The sequence below is a fragment of the Chelonus insularis genome, unplaced genomic scaffold (assembly GCF_013357705.1).
Source record: "Chelonus insularis isolate UGA/USDA-ARS -01 unplaced genomic scaffold, ASM1335770v1 contig_93_pilon, whole genome shotgun sequence".
Classification (NCBI taxonomy): Eukaryota; Metazoa; Arthropoda; class Insecta; order Hymenoptera; family Braconidae; genus Chelonus; species Chelonus insularis.
Genome location: NW_023276782.1, coordinates 1,336,849 through 1,363,157, shown reverse-complemented (window position 1 = coordinate 1,363,157; position 26,309 = coordinate 1,336,849). Strand labels below are relative to the sequence as shown.

Below are 26,309 nucleotides of genomic sequence, written 5' to 3'. Positions count from 1 at the left end.
TTTCGTGTCGACGACATTTCTAGTCTTATTTCGACCAAACAGTTAAAAATTTATATTTTATCACATCATACATCCTCATGGTATCAATTTCGAACTCCATTTTTAATCATTCATGTACTTGTGTATGTTTGGAGTATGTTTCGTAAATAAACAGTCAAAATACCTAGGTCATTATTATTCTTTTATTTTTGTTAATGAATTAAAGAGAACAAAAAAAAATGTAGAGTTCTGATAATCAATAGTGTTGTAAAAATAAATTCATACTCATTATTTTTATCAGCTACTTGAAAATAATCAAGAATACATTTTTCATTAATTAATAGTTTTTTTTTTATCCAAAAAAAAACTAGGATCTTTCTTCAAATAATTATTCAAGAAGAATTAATGTTCTATTTTTAGAGAAATATTTAAAATTTTTTTTTTAATCAACTGATCTAGATACAGATGCATTGTCTTTATTTGATAATCACTTAATTAATTGTTAATCAATTGAGATTATTTATTGTAATAATATTTTTATAACTCATTGACTTTTCTTTCTACTAGAAGTTTATTTTTTTTTTTCTACTCCAATAGTCAAGCTTTTTGGTTGATTTTTATTTCACTTTTACGATAGAGTTAACCTGACAGAGTGTACATTTATTCCATCAGAATTTAAAAAAGGAATAGAAGATTATCACCGTACATTCGGATGACTAGTCTTTCACAGCTTGGTTTATCGTATCGTCACTGAATAGACTCACGAGTTGTTAGCTGGAAGTATAGGATAGCTAGGAATCATGAAGAAGAATAGAGAATACTCTCGAATAGTATCAATCGATTTCAACCACATTCATGGCCAATATTATCCTTAATAATGTCACTATATTTTCATTCTACGTTACCAGTTTCAGCTAGTTTAATCGTCACTTAAATTTTTTTATTGCATCGACGAGCAATGACGACGACGACGACGTATTGTTGATGTTTGATGAATAATTTTTGTTTCTCTTCTAAAATCAATAACGCACGTTTATCAATATTTGCATTTCACCCATTTTTACATTAATATTATACAAATATCTGTTTCTATAAACAAGTAATTCAATTATTCTCTATTGACAACAATAAACTACCTTGACCAGTGTAGTACATAAATATATATGAAAAAATACTTAACAATAATTTAAAAGTAATTTCATTAATGCTCATTTATTTATTCCATTGTTTAAGTAAAATTCAATTAATTTGTTGAATTTAAATAACAAAATGACAAATATTTAATCAACATTCTATATTATTTGTTGATAATTTAGTCATGATTTTCTGATAACATTATTTTATCATCCAACTGGAAAGTAATGTTGTAAATATTTCTAAATGACTTTTTTTCAATTGAAATATAAAATTATATTAAGAGTTTTTTTTTTATACTAAGAAGATATCATTAATTCTATTGAAAAAACTTTATTGAATTATTTTAAGTTGAAAAAAAAAAAATTATAAATTTTTCAGAGCATAAACGATCCTGAATATTTATAAATATTTTTTAATATTGAAGAGCTTTTATTATTCAAATTTATTTTCCATCATTTCAGTATTTATATAGACCACATTGTATGTTATTTTTATTTGATTAAAATTTTTTTTTGAACTATATATCGTGTTGAAAAATCAAAATTGATTTAATAATTATTATTTGTTCAATAACAATTCTATTAACTATTTTTGTTATTATTAAAAATTAACAATCTTAAATTCATTTCTTTCATTGAAAATTATTCATCACAATTAATAATATATTTTCCAATATCTATCAATCAAATTAATTAGACAAACAAATAATAATCATGCATAACCACTTGAGATCATTCTTCGATATCTTATGCAATAAATTATTCTTACATAATTCAATTGTTCTCGAACATTCTTCAAACAAAAAAACTAATGAATTTTTTTTTTTTCTTAAAAATATATTGAAATAAAGGCTTCTAATAAATAATAATATTTTATCTAAGATAAATTGTATATATGAATTATGATTAAAAACATAAAAATATGTAATATCAATATTTATTCAATTTTTCTTATGTCTAAAGATTTACTTGTGTTGTAGTGTTGAAGGGGAAGAATTTATAGAATTAAGAAAGTATGTTATTTAGAAGGTCTTATAAAGCATTTTTTCCCTTAAGAATTTATCCCTCTTCTTATAAACATTTTTTTCGCTTAACGTGAGAAAGGAAATAAATTAAGTATCAAGATGAAACATAGTTCTACAGATAGTTGGGTTGAACATTCACTTCATTATCGGACAACCATTAGTTTCCTTTTAATCCGATCCCGCGAGCCGTAACGTCATTTGTAAATTATTAAGGTCCACTGGGGGTGTGTCGCCGGCCTAAATAATACAGCTGCTCGTATCCCCTGCGCCCTTTATTCACCTTGTATACATACATACTCTATAGATTCACTTCCGCAATGCATATCCATTCGTACTGAAGTTATTTTCATGATGTTGATATACATACATATAGAGACTCTGCCTCGAAATTTACAATTAAATTACTCATAAATTTTGAAAAATTCTGAAATATTTATTGGAAACTCCACTATATTCTGACCATAAGAATTATTGTTGGAGCAAATAAAAAAAAATTGTAGTGGATGCAGAAATAAATTTATTGAGAGGTTTTTTTTTTATTACAAAATCACTTTCTCGTATGCATGAAGATTTATTTTTCTTCCTAAATGTCATGTTTTCTTACTAGACTATTTCGTTTCTCATTGCATATAGATGGAAATAATAAAATAATCTCTCATAGTTTTTCATTGAAATTTTTCCCTTTATTAATTCTAGTTTCAATGATAAATTGTTTGATAAGAATATGCATCGACTTTAATCATTCAGTTCGAGTTATTGATAGGAGTTATTATATGACAGGAGAAGTACATCTTGCAATTTATTAACCCAAGAATTGGAGAATAAATGAAAAATTTTCATGCCAAACTCGAATTTGGACGTGCTAAGAATATTTTTTTTAATCAAATACAAATGAAGTTGATTTTTCATTCTTTTAATTTTAGTTTCAATGTAAATGACAAGAAAAATGGCAAAAAAAAATTTTTATTCTCTTGTAGAATATTAAAAATTTATTATACAAAACTGGTGGTTTATAAATCAATCTTCTTTTTCATGTAACTTCATTGTGCAATTGAATTTATTAAAACAAATAAAAATGCTTTTAATATTATTTCATTTGTTATTACTTATTATTTGTTTTGATGTTTATAAATGGAAGTTAAAAATTGAAAAATGAATTAATTCTGATTACTTTGTGTATTGTAAAATTGACGAAAGCATCATCTTTCAGTTGTAGAGAACACTAATTGTGATCGAAAATCTTTGTGATTGGGGAAACGATTTTTTCGTTGGTTCTATTTCTTTATCTCTATTATCAGGTTCTTCACAGTAATATTCCACTTTTTGTCTCATCCATTTTTTGATATTTTCCATGTTTGTTCTATCTATTTGACAGACTGCTTTGTTTACTTACATTATTTTTGTTTCTGTCCTTCAACATTTGTCATTCTGGTAAAAATTTTTTTAGTCACACTAAAACCTGGAATTGATTCATGTCAACCTAGGATATCATGCTGGGTTATGAATCCAAGTAGCTATCACTACACTATTGACATGAATACCGCAATTTGATAATTAATTTTTATTTTTTAAAATTTCCATTACCTAAATGTGTTTATTTGAAGTACAATTTTTTTCCGGATATTTTTTTAAATCAAACTTGAAGTAAAAAGTAAACTACAGAGTATGAAGTTTTAAAAAACTAAAATATTATGCAATAAAGATAGTTAAATTGCGTTTGTAAGTTAAAGTAAAATTAAATTAATGTTAGATAGAAACGATTCATATTCTGAACTTGCAAACAATCAGAAGCTCTAATTAATTATTTAAGTTAATTTTGTGAAATAAATTATCAAATGTGTGGTTTGACTTCGTTCTGAACTTCATGACAGCAAAGTAAATCTAAAAACTTCTTCAACCCACATTTAAAAGTTTTAAAAAATTTTTAAACAAATATAAAAATCATTGAGACACAAAATTGAACATCTGACTAATCAGTAACACTATTATTTCTGCAACCTTTGTGGACCTTCCTATTACTTTTGATATTTTTTTATATAAATATTTTTAAAATTAACTTTGAACTTTAAGTAAAGTTTAAGAGAATAAAAATGGATCTAAACTCTTTTTAAAATTCTGATTTATATAAAAATATATTTGTTATATATTTATAAATACTTATGGATTAAAAACTATATTTACATGCGTGTCCTCATGGTATTTATGACGAATTTGAGATTAAATGTCTGTAGAGAATTGGTTGATTAACGCTAATGGCTCACTGCCTTAAGCCCTGGAGCAATTAATGTTGCCACCCTTCTCGTCTACACTCGCACTTAACATGACACGTAGGGTTAATTCATGCTACGTGACAATCCAGGTGTGCCATCTCAAGTGTATTAAATTTTAGCCTAGGATGATGGTAGAAAATTTATACATTCTTTTGAATATAATATTCCAGCTTGTCATTGACATCTGGAAGTAAAGTCGTTGATAAAATGAAATGACCATGATCAATAAAGAAGAGTTAGCGGAAATTTGGCTGGCTTCTTTTCATCGACGAATAAATTTCTTTCCAAGTTGGAAAGAAATTCGAAAGACCTGTCAGATGATTTATTGAGTGCTTTGTCTTCATAACTTCACAAAGTTTTACCATAAGAAGAAATAAAACACAATACTAGAGCAATTATGCTGGCTAGGCATTAATTTTAAATGTAAATTTGCGTGCAATATTCAAGAGATATCAACTATCTTATGCAGTAGAATTCAAGCTTTTTTTTTTCTTTTAATCCTATTAATTTATTTCAACATTTCCCCTTTTGGCACTTGGTACGATTTTTTCTGCCAGAAAAAAATTGCCTCAAGTGAAGGATATAATTCTTCAGAAACACAAACGTCTTGTTATTGAAGGTATCAACACAATACTTCCTTTAATTCAAAGGTATCTTTCTCTTGTCATAACAAAACCTTCTGTTTTGATCAAAGAGAAACAATAAAGTTTTCTTAGGATGAATTAATATTTTTATAGAATAAATAAATAAACTAAATCATTCATATTATTAATCAATTTATTTTTTAACTTTAACTATAGCATTTTTAATATAATAATTTAAAGAATCAGACTCCAAGTAACTTATCTGAAATTGCATAATTGAATAATTTATTCATCTGCGAATTTTTTTATTTACTTTTTAATAATAAATCAACGAGAAAAGCTTTTGTTATTTATTTGGGAGGAATATAATATTATTTAAGAGCTTTCAAGCTCCTCAAAGATAGATCGATGTTTATGTTTTGTAATAAATTATCATAGAATATTATTTATGATACAATTTCCATACATTTGCATCAGCCTCAAAAATTATGAAGCCATAACTAATTTCATTCTAAGATGTTAATTTAATTCTTTCAGTGAATATTCTTTCGCATTCTAATTACTGTTTATCATCTTTTTTTTTTTAAGTTGAAACATTTTAACGATCCTAACAAAACATCTTGGACCTCTAGAAGATTCTGCTACTCTAGTGTCGTTGAATGACTGTTAATTAATATTATTATTATTATACGAGTGGTAAAATAAAAGTCCTAAGTAGTTTAAAAATGAATAAAAAATATAGAATCATCTACAGCGTTTAAACGATTTAACGTTTCATTTAATCTTGTAATTTGATTTAAATTTTATCTTGTGGTTCCTTGCAAATAATTTAATTGTTAATCTATTTTACTTTCTAAAAATTAATCAGTGAACATCATTGCAAAGATTATTAATTGCATATATTGTTCTTCAGTTACTATCTTTTATAATTATTATCCTTAAAAAAGTTGAACTTTCGAACTGAATTTTTTATTTACATTATTAACTTTCAAGAAAGTCTCAAATTTTTTTGATGCTTCAATATGACTGTTAACAACATTGTATCAAATATTCAAATTTATGTTTGACTATCGCTACTTTCTGAAAGTAAACTAGTAAACATCACTGCAAGAAGTAAATATTCACCATTTTTAATTGAATCAGTTGTTCTATTTATGACTGGAGAATTGGTGAATACTCACTTCTTGCAGTGATTTTTATCATGCTATTTTTTAAAAAAACAGAAATAAAATCTTATTAATTAAAATATTTGATATGTTTCTGAAAAAGCTCTTCGTGGTAATTTTATACATTTCTGAATAGATAAACAAATATTAATGATAAAATTAAGCACATAAAATTTCGCCGAAAAAAAACACAATCTTTGGTCAAATATATGGCATTGAATAGTTTTATTTCTATGTGGTTTTATTTTTGAAAGATTTTAATTTCCATTGCAATGAAAGGGAAAAAAATAAATTTTTATGAATTCTATCTAATGTCAGTGGAAGAATAAATGTAGGAGTAAACTCGACAGGAAAGCGTTACACCCATCAGTGACGGAATCAAGCTTCAGTGCAGATCAAGGTATTGTTCTTGGGTACACGCAATGACGTACACTTCAGTCATGACATTCATTTTTTTCTTTATATGTCAGTCAACATATTTTATGTATCAGTGTGCTGTATAGATAAAATAATCTCAACACCAATGACAATAAGGTGAAATGAAAAATTTGAAGCCATCGGCTGTTTTAATTACTTTTGTAAAATTGAAAACATTTTCTGCTTCTTTCAATTGAGCATTCCCTCAGTATATCCACAACTATTGGTTTTCTCAAACTATTCAAGTATTTTTTTCCCCTTTTGTTCAGAAATTGTAGCTTTCTCGAGTAATATTGACTGTATCACAATTACACCTTCAAATAACTATTTAAACTTTAGATCACGATACCACAAATAAAATTGAAAAAAGAAGAAAAATTTCAAATTGTTGTAATGAAAATAACTTTGAGAATTAAAGTATAGAGGGAGAGAGTAAAGTTTCTAGAAATTAATCATTTGAGTATGAATTATTAAAAAATGAATTACTTTCAAAAGTATTTGAATGAATGTTTATGAAATGTTTTATTAAAAATTGCGGGCTTATTATAATTAGAGTTCTAATTTTAAAAAACAATAAACAAATTTTGTATTGTTTAACATGAATTAAGCTTTCATCATTTCAATGACGCATCAATATAATTGTAGAGTACTCTTTTAGAGATATATTATATCATCCATCTTCATTATTAACTTTGCGCAGGAATTTTATTTTTGAATATTCAGATTTGCAAATATATTTAAATTTAATATTACAAATATTTAATCTGTTCACTACAATGATAATTAATATGATCAAATTTCCAATTAACAGTATTTTTTTATAATAAAAAATGAAATAAAATGTAAAGATGAAGTTAAAAAATTCTTTCACATTAAATATTAATACAAGTTTTTATAAATAATAAGCTGAGAGTGCTATTTTCATGAAATATTTATACATAAATGCATATTTGAAAAGTTCTTTCATCTCTATTTACAACGATAACACTTGAAAGTTTGAGAAAAAGAAACAATAAATAGATATGCAAAAGGAACCAAACATAAATAGAATAAATGAGTGTGAGGATTATTAAAAAATGAAGAGAAAAATGAAAATTTAACATGCGAGTATAAACTTAGTAATAATTTCTGTAGCGTACATTTTAATTTCTGGAGAAATTAATAATGAAGAAAGAAAAAGAGGAAGAAATGTCTAGATGAGACTGTAATTTTGCGTTTAAAGTAACACTTCAAGAGTTCCATTTTACATTCAAGTGAGTCAGTCATTTGTAACAGGGCTTTGCGATTACTTTTCATCTTTTGTATGTCATCATCAAAGTGTCGATTACAATGTGCAACGTATCTAATACTCTTTACAGTCTGAAAGATAAGCCGCTGATTGATAACACTTTAACACATAACTGATTGCTATCGGGTATTCAGTGTGCTGATAAATTACGTGTCAACTTAGCGAACAAATGAAATATATCTCGCTGATTTAAATAATTTAAACAATGACATGTATAATAAAAATAAACTTAATCACATTTATTTGTAACTGACCTGGATTTCTAGACTAGACTACTCGTGACTGACTTTCGTAGTAGCTTCGGGGCTTCGTGGTCTATTCGACAGGTCGTCAGAGCTCGAGTGACAAGTGTCGATGGTGGTAAATCAGGAAGAAAATTGTAATTTCATTCATTTTTCTAATTTTCCCGATAATTGCCATGTCTACGTCATTAATTGCTGTCGAATTAAACTAAACTGACGATTTAAACATGTTCACTATTTTTCTTTTTTTTTTTACTTCTTCTATTATTTTGCAATCATCTTGATTTTTTATTAGTGTTGTAATAAATAGTTTTAACTTGTGTTGTAATAAATAATAAACAGAATCTTGTGAGTGATTGACAAGGTTTTTCCGTGGAAATTTATGTCAAATTATGAAGTAATCAATAAAATCTTTTTTATACGTAGTTATTTTTTTTTTTTTCTTTAATGCTCAGGAAACAGAAAAAATAATTGTAATAAATTATTTATTATATTAATATTCAGGAATTTTAGAATAAGAAATGTTTTTAACGATATCTCTAGATATTTAACGGAATTCCCAATTTTTACTAACAATGTGATAAAAGATAACGATAATTGATAGTTATGTTTTTAATCTTTAGAAAATTTTACTTTTATACAAACTTTCGTGCATTTTGAATATTCAAATAATTTTTATAACACGACAAGTGTGAAGATTCTAATCTTGGAAATTTTTTTCCAATAATTACTACCTTATTAGTTTTTGCGTGAAGGGAATTTTTTTTTATTTAATCATAACCAACGGAATAACAAAATCACATTTCGATACATAAAAGTAAAAATATTTCTGTGCAATAATGAATTTGGAGTTTTTGTCAGTAATTATTACACTTCAAAGCCTTGTGAGTAATCAGTTTACTAATGAGAACTTCAAATTCATTTTTAGATATAAATATTTTTACTTTTATATTTTTAAATTTTGACTTGTCAATCTTTTGCTTAAAATTAGCACAGAAAATTCTTTTCGTGTACCAAATTTTCAACACCTTCATGACTCTCATAATTTTACGAATCTTAGAACTTTATTTCAATTTAATTAAAGACTAGTTTTTATTAATAGAATCTTCAACATATGATGGAGTAAAAATTTACAATTTTTTAAAAAATATTAATAATTATTTTTCACTCCATTGAATCTTCCTTCAAATTTTACTTTTAAATAACATCGTATTTTCATTATTAAAATAATTATTCAGTAGTCCAAGTGCAGAAAAAAAAATAAGAATCAACGTAACAAATCAGCTGGAAAATTAAATTTTATTAACCTTTTCTTAATAATTGCCTTCTTTAAACTCTTAATTGCAATCAATCTTTTAATAAAACTAAAGTTTTAAGTCTTATAATGCTAATTAAAAGAGACGAAAATTTTAATTGAAAAACAAATAAACTTGATATAAATTAATTTTTTTAAAAAAAAACAATAATTATCCGTTAATAACTGTTGCTAATAACTTAAACCAGAATTTCATAAACATTTTATTGATATTAAAAAAGAGATTAAAGCATAAATACCGAAAAGGATAATTTTTCTGTTAATTTTTAATGTTAAAGACATTACCTAGATAACAATCACCTCAAATCCAATCTGCTTAACCGGTGCCATGACACAAGATAAAACGAATTAATTGATAGTTATTTTAAATCCATTTTATCTCTCTCAAAAAAACTCACGGTTTACAATTATTTCAGTATTTGGACGGTTATTGAGATATTTTTGATGGAACCAGGTGTGAAAAATCAGATATAGACGTAGACAAATGGTAGAAATTTTTTTTCTAAATCTCATTTCTAAAAGTTATTTTAAAAAAAAATTTTATTCTATCAAAAAAAAATAAAATATTTCATTCCAAGTTTCTAATCTAGTTCTATCAAATTGATTGCAAATTTGATCTGTTCATGTAGTGATGATGTGATATAAGATATTGGAGGGAATTGATCAATAGATAGATAGATAGATATTGGGTGATGCTTTAATCTTCATGAAAGTTGAGGTTTTCAAGTTATTATTATATGTGTTTGAATATTAAGACAATTATTTGGTTTAATTATACACTAAGTGTACAGTGTTGAGACAAGCTGTGAATACGAATATTGACTCTGATGACAAGATGAGTCTCAATACAAGAGATATCATGTTCAGAATTCCATTGACGTACGGCTATCCAGTGATATACCACAGTGTGTTCTCGACCAACTTCAATAACCGTCAAGGTCTCTGGAGTCAGGTATTACTCGTCGATATTAAAGTTTAAGGGGATCGTAACGCTTCAGGCACCATGTCGTTATGTAATGAACGTGGCTGGCTGTGTAGAAAAAATCTTTTCTATTTTATTTTTATCTTTTGTGTACATTTTTTTTTGTGCTAAAATTTTCCAACAGAGTTGGTTTCTTTCTGTCTAATCTCAGCTGAGATATAAAAAAAAAAAAACTCTCTCACTAGTCCAGAATAACTGAGCAATTGGATCATTCCAATTAAAAATCAACCTTTGTAGATTTATTAATTTATTCATGTAAAATAATGGAAACGTGATTTTTGCTGAATGAAATGGATTTTAAAATGTATTTTTATTGTTCAGTATAATATATATTATGAAAGCTTTAATCACTTTAATATTTATATTTTTGGAATTAATATGATCAGTTAAGTAATATGATCTCTGTATACAATGAATGCTCTTTTAAAATTAAAAAAAAAAAAAACCATCTCGAGTTTTATTAAAATGATTACAAGTCTAATTTAACATTCTAGAATGAAAAGAAATTTTATTTACCATGAAAATTGCTTCCAAGTACCATGTAATGTTTTAGATAATTTGTTTTTAATGGGTAAAGCCACAGAAAATCATAAAAAAATACAGATGTTTTTATGAAATATTTATAGAATATTTTTCTTTATTATAAAATTTATAAACTTTACATAACAAATTGATATAATTTCTTATAATTCATTCAATTTTATAAATTTGTTAGCTAAGTTTTAGAGATACATCTGATACAATGAAATTAACTCAAAGTGCATTTTCTGATCAACAAAAAGACAAAGTGAATGAATAAAATATTTCTTATAAATGTGATGTAGTAGCCAAGTTATAAGTTTATTGTTTATTTATATTGCTAGTGACCGAAGACCTTGATATAATTTTTCAATTGTCACTGTAATTATCCTGAGTGGAATTTCGTGTTTCACGTATAAAATATAATCAATAGTATTTTTAGGACATTTTTGTTGAAAGGTTCACAGTGCACAGTTTTTCTGCTTTTTTTTAGGATACTAGTCTTCGACAATAAAAAGTTGTCTTTGACTAAAGTGAGATAGAAAAAAGTAGAATTTGAGCTTAAAAAAAACGTGATTGGGTTGAACAAGAGAAGGAGAAAAAGAGAGAAAAGATATTATAACAAAAAAATGTGCACACAGACGTGCTCTAGATTGCAATGAAACTTTGGATATGTCTCTTCTTCTTTGGCTTTCTCATAAGAAGGACTTTTAAGAAGATCAAACTGTAACTGCTAACTTTACAGGCTGGCTACCACGATGGACATTAAGTCAGGAATTCAATTCAAATCTATAAGTTTCAATAGGTCATATTATATTGAAAGGGAAAGCTTTCTGGAAAATTAATTATTTGATGAAATTTTTATAAAAGAAGGCTTTAATGAAAAAATATATATTTTTGGAGAATTTTCATTTTTAATATTTAAACTGAATTAATTTTACAAAAGTGACATCAGTGCTTTGTCCAAAAATTAATTAGCTTTCTACTTTTGTCCTGCAAAAATTAAAAAGGCTATTCTCGACACGTATATAATATCATTCAGGGTAGCTTTGAGTTGAATAAATTGGAGTAGACGTTGAAATTCAAGCCTTTATTTTTATTTTGAGGTGTTAAAAGCTATACGACAATTAAATGACACACATTCAAAGAGACTAGTTTTGTTCACTAACTACACTATACTGAGGTCGCCTTGTAATTAAGAACACTTTCATATAAAAAACAAACGATTAACTCATCATCTTTTCATTTAAAAAAAATTACACCTTTTTCTTTGATATTAATAAAATAAATTCTCACAAACATTTAAAGCAAGCATTAAATCTAATGATCATTACTGTTGGTTTGTAACTTTCATAAATTTGCAAACATCTGTTTAGGTGCATTATTCAAAGTGATCAATTGAAACTAGATAACAGCAATAAATCCTCAGTGATGTATTGTTAAATATGGCCGAAAATGTATGAAATTTGGGTAACACCATCAATTTAAACTTTTAATTACAATATCAAGTACTTGAGTAATTAAACGACATCGAAAAAAGCTATTCATCCATTTAAATAAACGAGCTTTTAGGTCAGCATCATATCCATTCGTCTTAATTTAGACGTTCTTTGGATGATTGTAAAACCGAGCCTCCATGGCTTTACGTCACACAGCAGGAGATGATGTATGTGCCATGCACGGTCGATCGAACCGAGTGGCAATAGAATTGCAACCGATTCCACCTTGTGCTTCACCACCAGTTGCAATTGAACAGGGGCCAGGGGAAAGAGGCTTTATCTTCTGAATGAGAAAGAGACCTAGAGATTTCGTATATAACTAATGCCACTATGTTGTGTTGGAAGCTTAAAGTAGGACATAGAAGCCAACACATCTTAAACCCAAGCACTTTGGGTCACATGGCTGGAGGATATGGAACCAGCCAAGATGATATTCCACCCTTTTTGCCATACCTTGCTGCATATATGCACCAACAACAGCCAATGCGCAAGAACTTGCTCTCCAGAGCTTCTGAATCATTGATGCTTATTCACATTGCAAGGCCACACCATCTGTTGTTGGTTTCTGACTGTTAACATACACAATACGTCACAGCCATGTACTCTTACATATTATATTACTTGCTCTCGTTTTCTAATTATAATTAGTACCTACTACTTGAGAACTTTGTGTATCTAATCAGTTGCTTCTTCATTATGTTGCAGTGTTTCCTAATGTACCACCAGCACCAGGAATGCCATGTCAGGGAGAAGACAGTGAGTAACATTTGATTTCTTGTTGGCTTTGTTATTTAATTGATCCTATTTGAATAGTTAGTTACAGTTATTAACATCATCACAATTGTTAATTACTTTGAGCTTTAATTTTTAATCCGATAAAAGATTTAAATTATTGAGGATTGTTGACTGACTAATTTTTTATTACGATGAATAAAATATGATTTCAATTTTATTAAAGTTTATTTAAGATATCTTGTAATTAACAAAGGTAAAAGAATAGAAAATATTGAATTATTAAATAAAATTTAAATATTTATAAAAAGCAGTAATTAATAATATATTTTTTGTTTAATATTTAAAAGAAGATTTTTTTTAAATTAATCAAATAAGAAGTTGAACCATGAATTAATTAGAAATAATTAAGGAAGAAATATAAACTTTCAACAAATAAATACACCATTAAAAGTAATGTGGCTATTAAACTCGTTTTCATTTAATTGCTCTAAAAAGCTAAAAGTTAACTAATAAAATTTTTATAAAATTCATTAAACTTTAATTTGTATGTTAAAATATCTAAATGAAAAATGGAAATTATTTAAAAATAAAATTGACGTGGTCTTTATGTCAGTTTCAATTCTTTGCTCATCTTGAGCTTCTTAATTTACTTGTTATAATTTAATTTAGTTAAAAAATTTATTTACAAATATTCCAATGCTCATTAATTCTTAATTAAACATCTAAATTAAGAGGAATATTTCTGGAACATACATGAGCTATGAGATTAATTTAATATCGCTCTTGTAACATTAACATAAAATAGATAATTATCGATTAGATGCTATAAATTGTTCATGCAATCAGTTTATAGATATTCTGTAATGCTTTTAGAAACTTGTACAAACATGTACCTAATATTATAAGATTTCAATGATGAATTAAAGATCAGTAGAATCAATATTAAATGTCAGCTTCACCCAAGTAACATTTATAATTAAACGGTAAATTTCAAAAATAAAATATTATTTATTTTTAGAAAAAAAATTAACTTAAAAAAAGGGAGCCACGTGAAATTATAGATAATTTCACTGTTTAATTTTATCATAACAATTAATAAATAAAAAAATATCTAAAGATAAGTTAATGTCGATCAAGCAACTATTACAAATGAGATTTTTCAATTCAGAATTATTGAAATGTAACGAAAAATAGGTTTTGCTAGAAAAGAAAATGAAAAAGGTGAGTTGAAAAAAACAATGGTATACACATCTACGAAATTCTGCCAATGACTGAGTTTTTCAATACTTTTTGTATTCGTTTGTTCTTCTTTTCTATTTTATCTATTGTACACTGGAATTTTCAGCTTGAGATAAAGAGAAAAAAAATTTATAAATTTAATTTTTTCATAGTCATAAATAATATTTTACATGTCAAGTTTTCTATCAACATTGCCAATGATCATAGCAATATTAATTGTGATATAATTTTTGAAGGAATATTAAATTTTATACATTTCATAATGAATATTAAAGCAACGTCAGAAGTGATTACACGTTAGCATACTATATTGAGTTTTTTTTAATAAGAAAATAAAACTAGTTCAATATACTTTATGTTAAAGCGCCTATTTTTATCCCCTTAGCTTTATTGAATCATCAACTTTCATAAAGCTCATCCTTTTTTGTTTTGAAATCCTTTATTCGAAGTTTTTTCTATTCTACAACAGTCAAAAAATTATTAATTCAGGTTATTTCCCGAGATATATGATAAAGAGAATTGTTGAAATGGATAATAGATATTGGAATCCAAGCTCCAATAAACAGTAAAAGCTTCGAGGGGGTCAAATTCCATTATTTTAGATAGAACTATTAATTATGAGTGAATTGGTATTAGATCTGGCGCAATTCCAAATTTGATTGTAGAACAGTGGGAATATTACATGGCCAGTGCCACTCTTGTATTCCTCGTCTGCTGTCATTATGGAGATTAAAGCTTTAAATTCTTTGAAATTTATCGACTCTCTTCTAATGTGTTTATATATATATACCTTTCTGCTTACATTTATTGTCTAACACTTTCCGTATTTATTGGTAGTAAAAGTTTACTTAAAATTAGTCATGAAATTTATTTGGTATCCACAAGTTGCTATGGATTACTGTCATAAGACAACAACTTTCTTGCAGTTTTGTATTTGTTCTGGTACTATTTTATTTCATTATTTTACTCCAGTTCAAAATGTATCAATTATTATTCACTAAAAAACACTTAATATATTGGAAAACATAAATTAAATTGAATTTATTTAGGCCACATGACAATAATAAATCTTCATTTTGGTTGTATATGATAGGTAGTAGATACAGTTAATGTCAATTAAAGTTTTTTTTTCCTACAACCAATAATTGCTTTTCTTATCACTAGTGCAATTGTGTATAATACTCACAGTATCAAAATTGATTAGTGTCAAGTAATGAATAAAAACACTAATGATGATTTATCTATTTTTAGTTATATAAATATTTTATTTATTAACTCTTTCATTTTAGTTCTAAATGTTAAATATTTTAGTATTTAATTTATATCTTGTTAAGAGCAAGATGAGTTCACGATAACTTACATTATTGATATATAAAAATAATTGAAAAGTTGATGTAAAAATAAAATTGTCAATATTCTAACGGTGTATTTATTTTTCCAACAGGGAGTATATACAGACGAGGAGCCAGAAGATGGAGAAAATTATATCGGGTTAATGGCCATATATTCCAGGCAAAACGTTTTAATCGAGTGAGTTTAATAATGAAATTTTCAATAATTGTTTCATGACTATCAAAAAAAATGAAATAAAAAACGATAAAAGGTCAAGAGAAAATATTAAAAGTAATTTAATTGTTATTTTCAGAGAGCATTTTGTGCATTTTGTCAAGATCGTATATGGGGATTGGGTAGGCAAGGCTTTAAATGCATCCAATGCAAACTTTTGGTTCACAAAAAGTGTCATAAGGTAGTGCGGAAACCTTGCTTGACTGTTCAACAGCAACAATCACAGACAGATCCACAATCGTTGATAAAACAAGTAACTGATAGAAATGGTGATCAGCCTCAGCCGGACTCACCACAGTGTAGTCCTGGTGCAAATTTAGACGATGAAACCGCAGAGCAGTCGGTAGCTGAAGAAGCTCCACGAGCACGTAAGTTTTCATTAACCAAAATGAGATAATTAAAAATATAAAGAGTAAATGATGGACATGAAAAGTTTGTAACTTAATTAATATGTTCATAATATTCAGGTACTAGTGATGATGGAGAAGAATTAGCTTTGGATGCGATAGCTGGAGCTGACGGATCCGGTGAAATGCAGAGGCAATATTCGCTCAATGACTTTGAACTAATTAGAGTTATTGGGCGTGGTTCTTATGCTAAAGTACTTATGGTAGAGCTTAAGCGTACAAAGCGAATCTACGCTATGAAAGTAATAAAAAAGGCCTTGGTAACAGACGATGAAGATATTGATTGGGTACAAACAGAAAAACATGTATTTGAGACAGCTTCGAATCACCCATTCCTTGTTGGACTGCATTCGTGCTTCCAAACGCCATCGCGTTTGTTTTTCGTCATCGAATTCGTACGCGGTGGTGACCTCATGTTCCACATGCAGAGACAACGTCGTCTTCCTGAAGAGCACGCACGATTTTATGCTGCTGAGATTAGCCTTGCCTTAAACTTTTTACACAAAAAAGGAATCATATATCGTGATCTTAAATTGGACAATGTTCTGTTAGATCATGAGGGTCATGTAAAACTGACTGATTATGGAATGTGTAAAGAAGGAGTTAGAGAAGGTGATACAACAGCTACTTTCTGTGGTACACCAAATTATATTGCACCAGAAATATTACGTGGTGAAGACTATGGCTTCTCTGTTGATTGGTGGGCTTTAGGAGTATTGCTGTATGAAATGTTGGCTGGACGTAGTCCATTTGATATTGCTGGTGCATCAGAAAATCCTGATCAAAATACCGAGGACTATTTGTTCCAAGTGATTCTACAAAAGACTATTCGTATTCCGAGATCTCTTTCGGTCAAAGCAGCTTCCGTCCTCAAAGGCTTCCTTTGCAAGGATCCCAATGAAAGACTTGGCTGTGGACGTGGTCCTTCTGCTTTTCTTGACATCGTTGCTCATCCCTTTTTCAAAGCAATCGATTGGGAATTGGTAAGTAAAGAATTCTATTCATTAAAGTCTGAGAAAATTTATTGCGATCAAAATGTTTTTATGATTTATTTTTAATGTATTTAAAATTTATCTATAGAATTCTGAACTAAGTAGATTTAAGCAAATTAAAAATGAAAGTTCTTTAAAAGTCGTTTTTAAATAAGGATTAATTAAATTTCTAAACTAATAATAAATAATTAAACTTTATGAATATTCAACGAAAATTTGTTCAGAAAGATTATTTTTTAGTTTTATTTTTTGGAACAAACATACTAGTTATTTATTCATCGTAGATTAAAAAAAAGTTATTACATTTCAGTCGTTATTTTTTATTGACTTACGCTTCTCTCAGAACTCTCTCATTCGATGCAAACTGCACAGAATATATCATACATTGTTCAATTTTCTTGTTAGTCTCAGTATTATATCTCTTGAGAAATAATGAGTTGAATTTTTCATGCTTGCATACTAATTGGTGTTGTAGCTGGAACAAAAGCAGGTCACACCACCGTACAAACCACGTCTGGAATCTGATCGTGATTTGGCAAACTTCCCGCCTGAGTTTATAGATGAGATCGTTCGTTTGACGCCTGACGATCCGTAAGTTGTTTAATCATGTTTCCAATCAACAATTAGTCCAATCATTTTACAACAATACATTCATATTTTGTTCATTTGAATTTTACCATTGATTCATCAAACAAACTGAACTAATTATTGTTTTTATTTTACAGCCGAATCATTGATGAAATCGATCAAAGTGAGTTTGAGGGATTTGAATACGTGAATCCACTACTGATGTCTCTGGAAGATTGCGTGTGACAAGAGCAATACGAGTAATTATCAAATATTATTTATACAGTATTTTTTTTTTTATTCAATTGAAACAAACGCTAATATTTTTAAATTCATAATCACATATATACATAATAAAGTGTGCCAAAATTATCTGTAAGAAAAATTAATTAATCAATAAAAAATAGGCTCAAGTTTTAACTTATTTGTTAATAGAGATCATACAGAAAAATTAACTAAAAGAGTAATAATTCAGTAATGTTAAATTTAATCTTTTCACTCCATAGTAATTTTATATTTTTAAATTTCAATATCCTATATTGTTTGAAAATATAGAAAAATAATAGGAATTTTCCTAAATTAATAATCGATAAATTAATGCTTCATAGAATTATTGGTTTATCGATAGCAGCATGAATGAGCCGTTGATTGTTCACCATTGATTTTTTTAACATTGCTCCAGTTATGACTACGAGCAAAGGCAACATCAATATCAACAACAACTGCATCATCCATACCCTCACCAAAGCTATATCTATCAACTTCAAGACAAATTAGCATCTCTTCAATTAGACTACCCTCTCCAGGATTACAATTCTGATGATCATGGACACAATAATATTCTGATGATGAGGTACTCCGAGGAAAATGAGAATGACAATAACTACCATGAATACAGATTATCACCGCCATTGCCATTTCGGTATGAGAGTACGGACTGCTCGTATTCTTTTAGTACTTATGATGTATCATACACTACAGAAAATAACAACGTAACTCTTGATAATTCCAATGAAGATGATTATGACAACGTAGAAGATGACAATCCTCGGAAAAAATTACTGAAACAAATGTTTTGTTTACCATTAAATTAATTAATACTTTTTTGAACAATAGTAAGTTGCAAAAACAATTGCAATATTAAATTTAATTTGATTTATTACATTGAAATGAATTTATGATATTTAGATATAATTAATTTTGACTTTAAAATTCACTTCAAAGAATAAATGCTCAATAATTTAAATTGAATGAAAATTTTTGCAACAAAAACTTAAATAAATTTTTGCAATAATTAAATGAAGAAAAACAATTATTAGATACACATTTTAAAAAATTGAACTAAATTAAAGTACTTAATATTATGAGTGATAAATAGAATGCGAGTGATTTGATAAAAATTTTTTAATACAGTTATTTATATTTCTTGTTCAATAATAGATAATTTTTCCAATTAATCAACATTATAATAACAATATTATTAATATTATTCCTTTCACACGGTGCTGCGGTCAATGCAAGTGAAATTGTTGTCAAAAAATGACTTAGGTACCTGACAGCTATTTCAATTATTTTTACTCTCTATTGTTTTATTTTTTTGAATTTAATTATTGATTATTCTTAATATTAAACTACACAATAAATTGAAATAGTGGATTTTGTTTGAACACACATTGTCATAAATATGTCGTAAAAATCAATCGTGATTAGAATAATTAAAGAGGAGGGCGCATTGTAAATTGGGTGTGGCCCTGTTTTCTCTCATATTTATCCGATTTTTTCTATCTTGTAAATAGAATATTGAATCGGTTAGTTTTTGTTAATTAAAAGTCTGTGAAAAAAGTATGTGAAATCTTCCTGAGCAGATGCTCATTATTTGTAGAACTATGAGTAATTATTGTAATATTTTTTTAATAGAATTTTTTGATAGTAAAACTTATTTTATGTTATAACATCACGAACAATCATGTTATTAATTTGTTAGGTGCGTAAAAAATATTGATACATTAGATATATTACATATGAAATACTAAATATCGATTAAGATGTGTGTATTTATATGTATGCATAGTGATAATATAAAAGAACTGTAGTTGTGTTGTAATATAAAAAAAAAATTGATAATTAAGAAAAATTTTACATAACTTCAGTTAGTTCGAATTGAAAAATCCAATTAGATCAGGAAATAATTCAGGTATTTATTACTTATAATTAAAAAAAAGCATTGGATTTTGAGCCTTTTTACATCTATTAATTAGTAATAAAATAAATAACATCTTTATATGCCAAATGTTTGGTTATTCTACCAAAGGTTCTGCCGTGCAACTTAGATAAGATACAAAAATATTTAAATTGTGACATTAAACGAAGTAAAGATAAAAAAACATTTTAAAACTTTTTTTTTACATGGAAAGTTTTTGTAAAATTAATACAAATGATAGAAAAAATAAAAAGCAGAAAAAAGTATACTGATTTTAAAAAGACAAGAAATAGAATAAAATTAATTTAAAAATACTTATCATGTAGATTATAAATAATCGACTTATTGAAATAAATACTTAAATCAATATATTAATAATAACTAATTGATGGCTTCGGCGTTATCGGCTCTGATTATGTAGTTGGAATTGTATTAAAACGTTGGTATCTGAGTGACCGTTAATAGTATTTTTATAAAAAAATTAATTTATGTTATAATAAAAGTGACAATTCCTGTAGAAATTATGTAACAAAAATACTTCATGAAAGTTGTGTTTCTTCGTTAAACTGTTACAATGTCAAACTAGAAATAAGTGAAATATATCCCTTCAGGCGATTCGTTAACGTACACGATAGAATACTTATTGCCTTTGAAGACTAAAGTATATTACATAAATTATGTAAATAACAGTATGAAAACGATTACGCTATTATAATCTACTTATAATAGCCTGAAACAGCGAATCAAGTGAATTATTTACTGTAGTAAATATATATATATATATTTTAAAAAAAATGAGAAAAGTTAAATGAATGAAAATGATATATGTATATGCATATGTATACATATATATGATAAAGTGTGCTGAAGTTATCTGTAAGAAGAGTAATAAATAAATAAATAGGCTCAAGTGTTAACATTTTAAATTATTTGTAAATAGAGATCGTAAAGAATATTGAATTAAATGAGTAACAATTAAGTAATGTTAAGGCCAAAAGTATGAAAAAAATATTGTACTGGTAATATTCTAAAAAAATAATTACTGCTAATTGTTTACAGAAAATTTATTTCGCAATGGCCTGATTATTCATAAAGGAATTTAAATAAATATTTACCGCCCTTAATGTCTTAAAGTTAAAATTCTATTGATGATAAATTTATAAAGTATATATTGAATGAAAAAAATGCAAATGGAATGTGATCCACTTGTAATTAAATTAATGATATCTATTAAGATTAGATGAGTTTTTAGGTACATTCATATAATAGTTTTAATGCACAAAAATCAGAGAAAAGAGATAAGAAACTTTAATAGCTGAAACTTTTGTACTTTTGCCTTGCAGCCCTTGAGATTTCCTGTTTTAATTATATATTCTAAATTCTTGTTAAAACGTGAAGGATATTTGTCCTGTGATTATTTATTCAAAAGTATTTTAATGATCAATATTATATAAATTAATGCTCTCTTAATTGTTCGTAGTGTAAGAATCTTCATCTCGCATTTAAACTTATTTAATTAATTTTCATAACTAAATATTAAGAAAAAAAAAGACATTTTTTATAGATTATGTTGTATTTTTTCATTATTATTAAAACAATTATTAATATCTATAATTTATAACAACAAATATTGTTTATCAATTTCTAATGTTTATGTCTACTGTTTTACATAATTATTATATTGATTAAGAAAAGTGTCTATCTTCTCCACAAATAAATAATTTAGAGCAAAATAATATAAAATTGTATTTAACATTTATTTATAAACATTCACATCATACAATGCTCCGTTTTATTCATTTTTGTTTACTCCAATTCACTATTAATTATCTTTATTTATAATATTTGCATATTCTAGTTTCAAAAATCAATTGATTTTTAAGAATAAAAGCTGAGTCATGGAATATAATGCAATTATTAATGAATCAGATTTTTTATAATTCATTATCTACCTTTAACGGATGTTTGTGGTTGGTTGATAATTTGTGGTTATATCGTTATTTAATTTAACTAATTTGGTTTTTTTACTATCTATAAAATACTCTATTTAAATTATAATATTTTATAATATTTAACATAAACATCTGAATTTAGCAGTTATTTAATTATTATAACAAATCATTACTAGCTAGAGAAGTTGGATTACTTAATCAAGAATTAATTGATTTTGTGAATATATAGAGAGTTATTTCACTGTAACAAAATGAATGAAAATTAATTAACAAAGTTTTGCATTCTATCAATAATTAGATCTTTACCTAAAAATAATTCAATAAGCTAGTTATTAGTTAATTTCAATTAGAGTTTATCAAGATTTCAAATCAAACAAGAATAACGCGCGAAAGATGGCGCGCGCAGGTCTAACACGAAGTGAGTGGTGAATCATTCTAGAATCGACCACGAACGTCTTGTTTGACAGGTGTGCCAGAGTGCCGGTTGTCATATGTCAGATGCCAGTTCTCGTCGACGCCGTACGGTGTCCGGCGGTTTTATAACGATACAAAATGTATTTGTAATCAATGTAAGGTAAAAAAATCGTTAAATTGTCATAATTGTGAAAGAAAATAGACAAGTTAAAACGTTGAAGATTTTAGACGCATAAAAAAAATGTATAACGAGTGATTAAACGAGATGGAATTCGTTGCAGAATCATCGGAGAGTTCAGCATCAGCATGCAACGAGACAGTAAGTGTACAATTGTGTATTTAGCGTAAAGTGTATAAGTGTACATAAAAACAAAGAAACAGTTGCTGTGCAGAATAATCGTAAATAGAGAAAATAAAATCGTAAAAGCTGATGGAACGTTACATCGGCAAAACTAGTGAATCCACAGGAGTTTCTTCTGATCGATTGGTCGAAGGTAGCCATTCTCCGGCTGTTTTAAGCACGAGGAGACGTCGACGCTTCAGGAAAAGGCGGGTTCGTGGGAAAAGTGCAACATAGTGCATTCATTAGTACATTCGGCTTCCGATTTTAACGAGCAATTGTTTCAATAAGCACGCCACTGAGGATCCTAAACATAAAGCAAAATTAATCAAATAAATAAAGCTTGAATGTATCCAAAGCACAAAGTGTTTAATCACGAGAATTTTCAACTCGTGATTACGACGCTGGACCAACGTCTCTGGGTCGTTGTTTCGTGTAAACTGCACTTTGGAGGCATGTTGAGACCACAGACACCAACGGGTCGGTTAAAAGGATTTGAAACGAAGCGGTTTAAAGATCGAAAGTGTGAATAAACCCACAAATAATATTGATAATCGATAATTAATGTCTCACAGTAAGATAATAATCATTTATAATATACAAAAAAAAAAGCCAATAATAAACGCACCAGTCACCAGATCACTAATATGTTTAAACAATTCAGTTGATAATTGGAAATTATGATGAAAAAGTAAAAAATAAAATCATCAAATAGTGGATTGAAGCAAGAAAGAGAGAGGAGATTTCGTGATAACAGTGGCCAAACATGAGCTCTATGGTATACACCCTATATGGGTTTGCAATATTCTTCATGATATTCTGGTTAGGAATGTGGATTGTACACATTTTAGCTTTGATCACGGGTCGATGGAAACTTCACAGAAAGCCAGCACAAGTTCCAAGTTATGAGGTTCCGCTTCCTGGTGTTTCAATAATCAAACCGCTCATGGGTGTTGATCCAAACTTGTTCAATAATTTAGAAACATTCTTTACAATGGATTATCCACTTTATGAAATACTTTTCTGTGTTGAGGATGAATCTGATCCTGCTTTAATGCTAGTTCGTAAGCTCCTTGAAAAATATCCTCAGGTTGATGCTCGTCTTTTCATCGGCGGCTGTCGAGTAGGAGTTAATCCAAAGATAAATAACATGCATCCAGCGTACGAGGCAGCTAAACACGAGTTAATATTAATCAGTGATAGTGGAATTAGGATGAAGGAAGATACTTTATTTGATATGGTCAGGTATATGACAGAAGGTGTAGCTCTTGTACATCAACTACCATTCACATGTGATCGAGAAGGCTTTGCTGCGGCCTACGAGAAAATATACTTTGGAACAGTTCAATCAAGAATGTACCTGGCAGCAGATGTACTTAGGATTAATTGTCATACTGGTATGTCTGCATTATTGCGAAAAGCTCCGCTTGATGAGGTTGGTGGATTAAAAAAATTTGGCGTCTACCTCGCTGAGGATTTTTTTTATGCCAAGTCTCTGACTGATCGAGGCTGGCGTATCACCGTGTGTTCTCAACCTGCTCTACAAAATAGTGGCCATTGCGAAATGCATTCATTCCAAGCAAGATTAAGACGTTGGGCTAAGCTCCGTGTAGCTATGCTTCCTACAACAATCATATTAGAGCCACTCACTGAATGTTTTGTGTTAGGTGCGTGTGCTTCGTGGGCAGCAGCAGTGCTTTTTGAATGGGATTCATTAGTTTTTTATTTGGTTCATATACTTTTATGGTTTATGTTGGATTGGACGATGCTTTGTGTCGTGCAAAATAGTCCATTGCCTTTGAATAAGTGGGAATTTGTGTGTGGATGGCTACTCAACGAAACTACAAGACCGTACTTGTTTCTCCAAGCTGTTCTGGATCCTCTTATACAGTGGCGTTCACGTGTCTATAAACTCAAATGGGGTGGAGTGGCCGAAGAAGTCAAGGCCAAAGTCAAATATTAGGATTTAATAATTAATTACTATGTAGGTTTTTAATGCTATCACGTACATGTACATGTGACCATCTACATGATATAGACGTTTCAAAGATTCTCAATATCGTGCACGTATTACTACAATATTATATAGATGTATTACGTGCATTATATTCAATATGACTGATTTATATATATTATTATCGATGATATTGTATATTTTAAATTTAAAAGAAAAACGAGTCGCATAAAGTCTTCATGCTCGCGGTTATACCGTATTATTACTTTTTCTTAAATTTATTTCCTATTGAGAAACTAAATTTATGATAAAACATTTAGAAATTATTATCATATTATAAGTCATTATATGAACGTCGACATTAGAAAAAATTTAAATTTTATTGATTCTCTGAAAAAAATATGATATTACTACATGGCGATTTAAGAAATGCTGATTAAAAATTGACTTATTTATTTTAATTATTTATCTCTTCACGATAAAATAATGTATTTTAATTATCGCAATAAAGTGATTGTACTAGATAGATATTTGATAAAAATTTGTTAAAAATTGTGAAATTTTTAATAATGTTAAAATTATTGTGAAATTATTGATAAACAAATTGTAATCACTCTATTTTAAAAGTCAAACAAATCTTACAAAACATTATGACAAGACAATATATAAAAATTGTAATAAATTGATGTAAAAATTTTGAAGTAAGTAATTTTTATTTTTACACATTTTTTTCATTATTATACTTTATGAACTTTAACAAAATTTTTACAACGGTTTAATGACGTTTCTGAAAGTAAATACAAATTATTATTATTCTATCAAGAACAAATAGAAGAATTCGTTAAGTTTTGTTTGAAAACTTATAAAATACATATATATCAAAATATGTTATTTTATCGTGAGGAAAAAAAGATAGTTAGCTAGAAAAATATAAAATTTGAAAAATGCACCTATTAGCATGTAATCTATTTCCACTTCACATATGTCTGTTTGTAAATATAGTAGTAGATTTTGGAAAAAATTGATCTGAAAAATGATATTATATTGGTATAATAATTGACGCGCAAATAATTTAGTTTTGTTAGTTTCAAAAAGAGCACGTGGTACTGACAAGTTAGTGCTTTCCACTCTTGTTCTCTATTGGTCTTTAGGGGGAAATGTGTGTGCAAGGGTAAAAAAGAGAGCGTAGACATGAGTGAAAAAATAGAAAAAGAGAGAAGAAGAATGGTAGCAGTATTTAACTGTCGAGAGCACGTACGAGACGATGAAGAGAGGGAAACTACGTCCTTGTCTCTGTACGTCAACGAGAGTGAAAATAGTCTCGTGCGACAGAGCGTCCACGAAGTAGCTGAGTAAAATAAGAGAACAGGGTCATGGATACACCTTTATACCTTGTCAACTATCAGCTGAAAGCTTTGTTTGCCTCCAATTTTAATGCCTCTAGTTTTTTGCCAACACTTATAAGTATTTAGAAATTTTAAATTGGTCAAATCCTAACTTAATCGATGACGTTCTGTATTT

The 26,309-nt window shown here is 27.7% G+C and overlaps 2 protein-coding genes across 4 annotated transcripts in view; both read left to right on the top strand.

Annotated features, from left to right (window-relative positions):
• The window catches only part of LOC118072352 (protein kinase C iota type), a 29,178-nt gene extending 10,428 nt beyond the window's left edge, over positions 1–18,750 (top strand). For all 3 annotated transcript variants that reach the window (XM_035092138.1, XM_035092137.1, XM_035092136.1), the window contains 7 exons: positions 13,128–13,178; positions 15,841–15,926; positions 16,042–16,330; positions 16,430–17,352; positions 17,837–17,952; positions 18,087–18,188; positions 18,611–18,750. In XM_035092138.1, the coding sequence (XP_034948029.1) occupies positions 13,128–13,178; positions 15,841–15,926; positions 16,042–16,330; positions 16,430–17,352; positions 17,837–17,952; positions 18,087–18,174 (1,553 nt within the window). In that variant the 3' untranslated portion in view covers positions 18,175–18,188; positions 18,611–18,750. The remainder of the gene's footprint in view (positions 1–13,127; positions 13,179–15,840; positions 15,927–16,041; positions 16,331–16,429; positions 17,353–17,836; positions 17,953–18,086; positions 18,189–18,610) is intronic.
• A 3,784-nt stretch (positions 18,751–22,534) lies between these two features.
• Positions 22,535–25,744, top strand: GlcT (ceramide glucosyltransferase). The gene has a single exon (XM_035092139.1). It carries the CDS (start codon positions 23,601–23,603, stop codon positions 24,795–24,797), a length of 1,197 nt encoding a protein of 398 aa, XP_034948030.1. The 5' UTR covers positions 22,535–23,600; the 3' UTR covers positions 24,798–25,744.
• Positions 25,745–26,309: the final 565 nt, after the last annotated feature.

Coding starts and splice junctions, on each gene's coding strand:
- GlcT (XM_035092139.1), top strand. CDS start 23,601: ATGAGCTCTATGGTATACACCCTATATGGGTTTGCAATATTCTTCATG.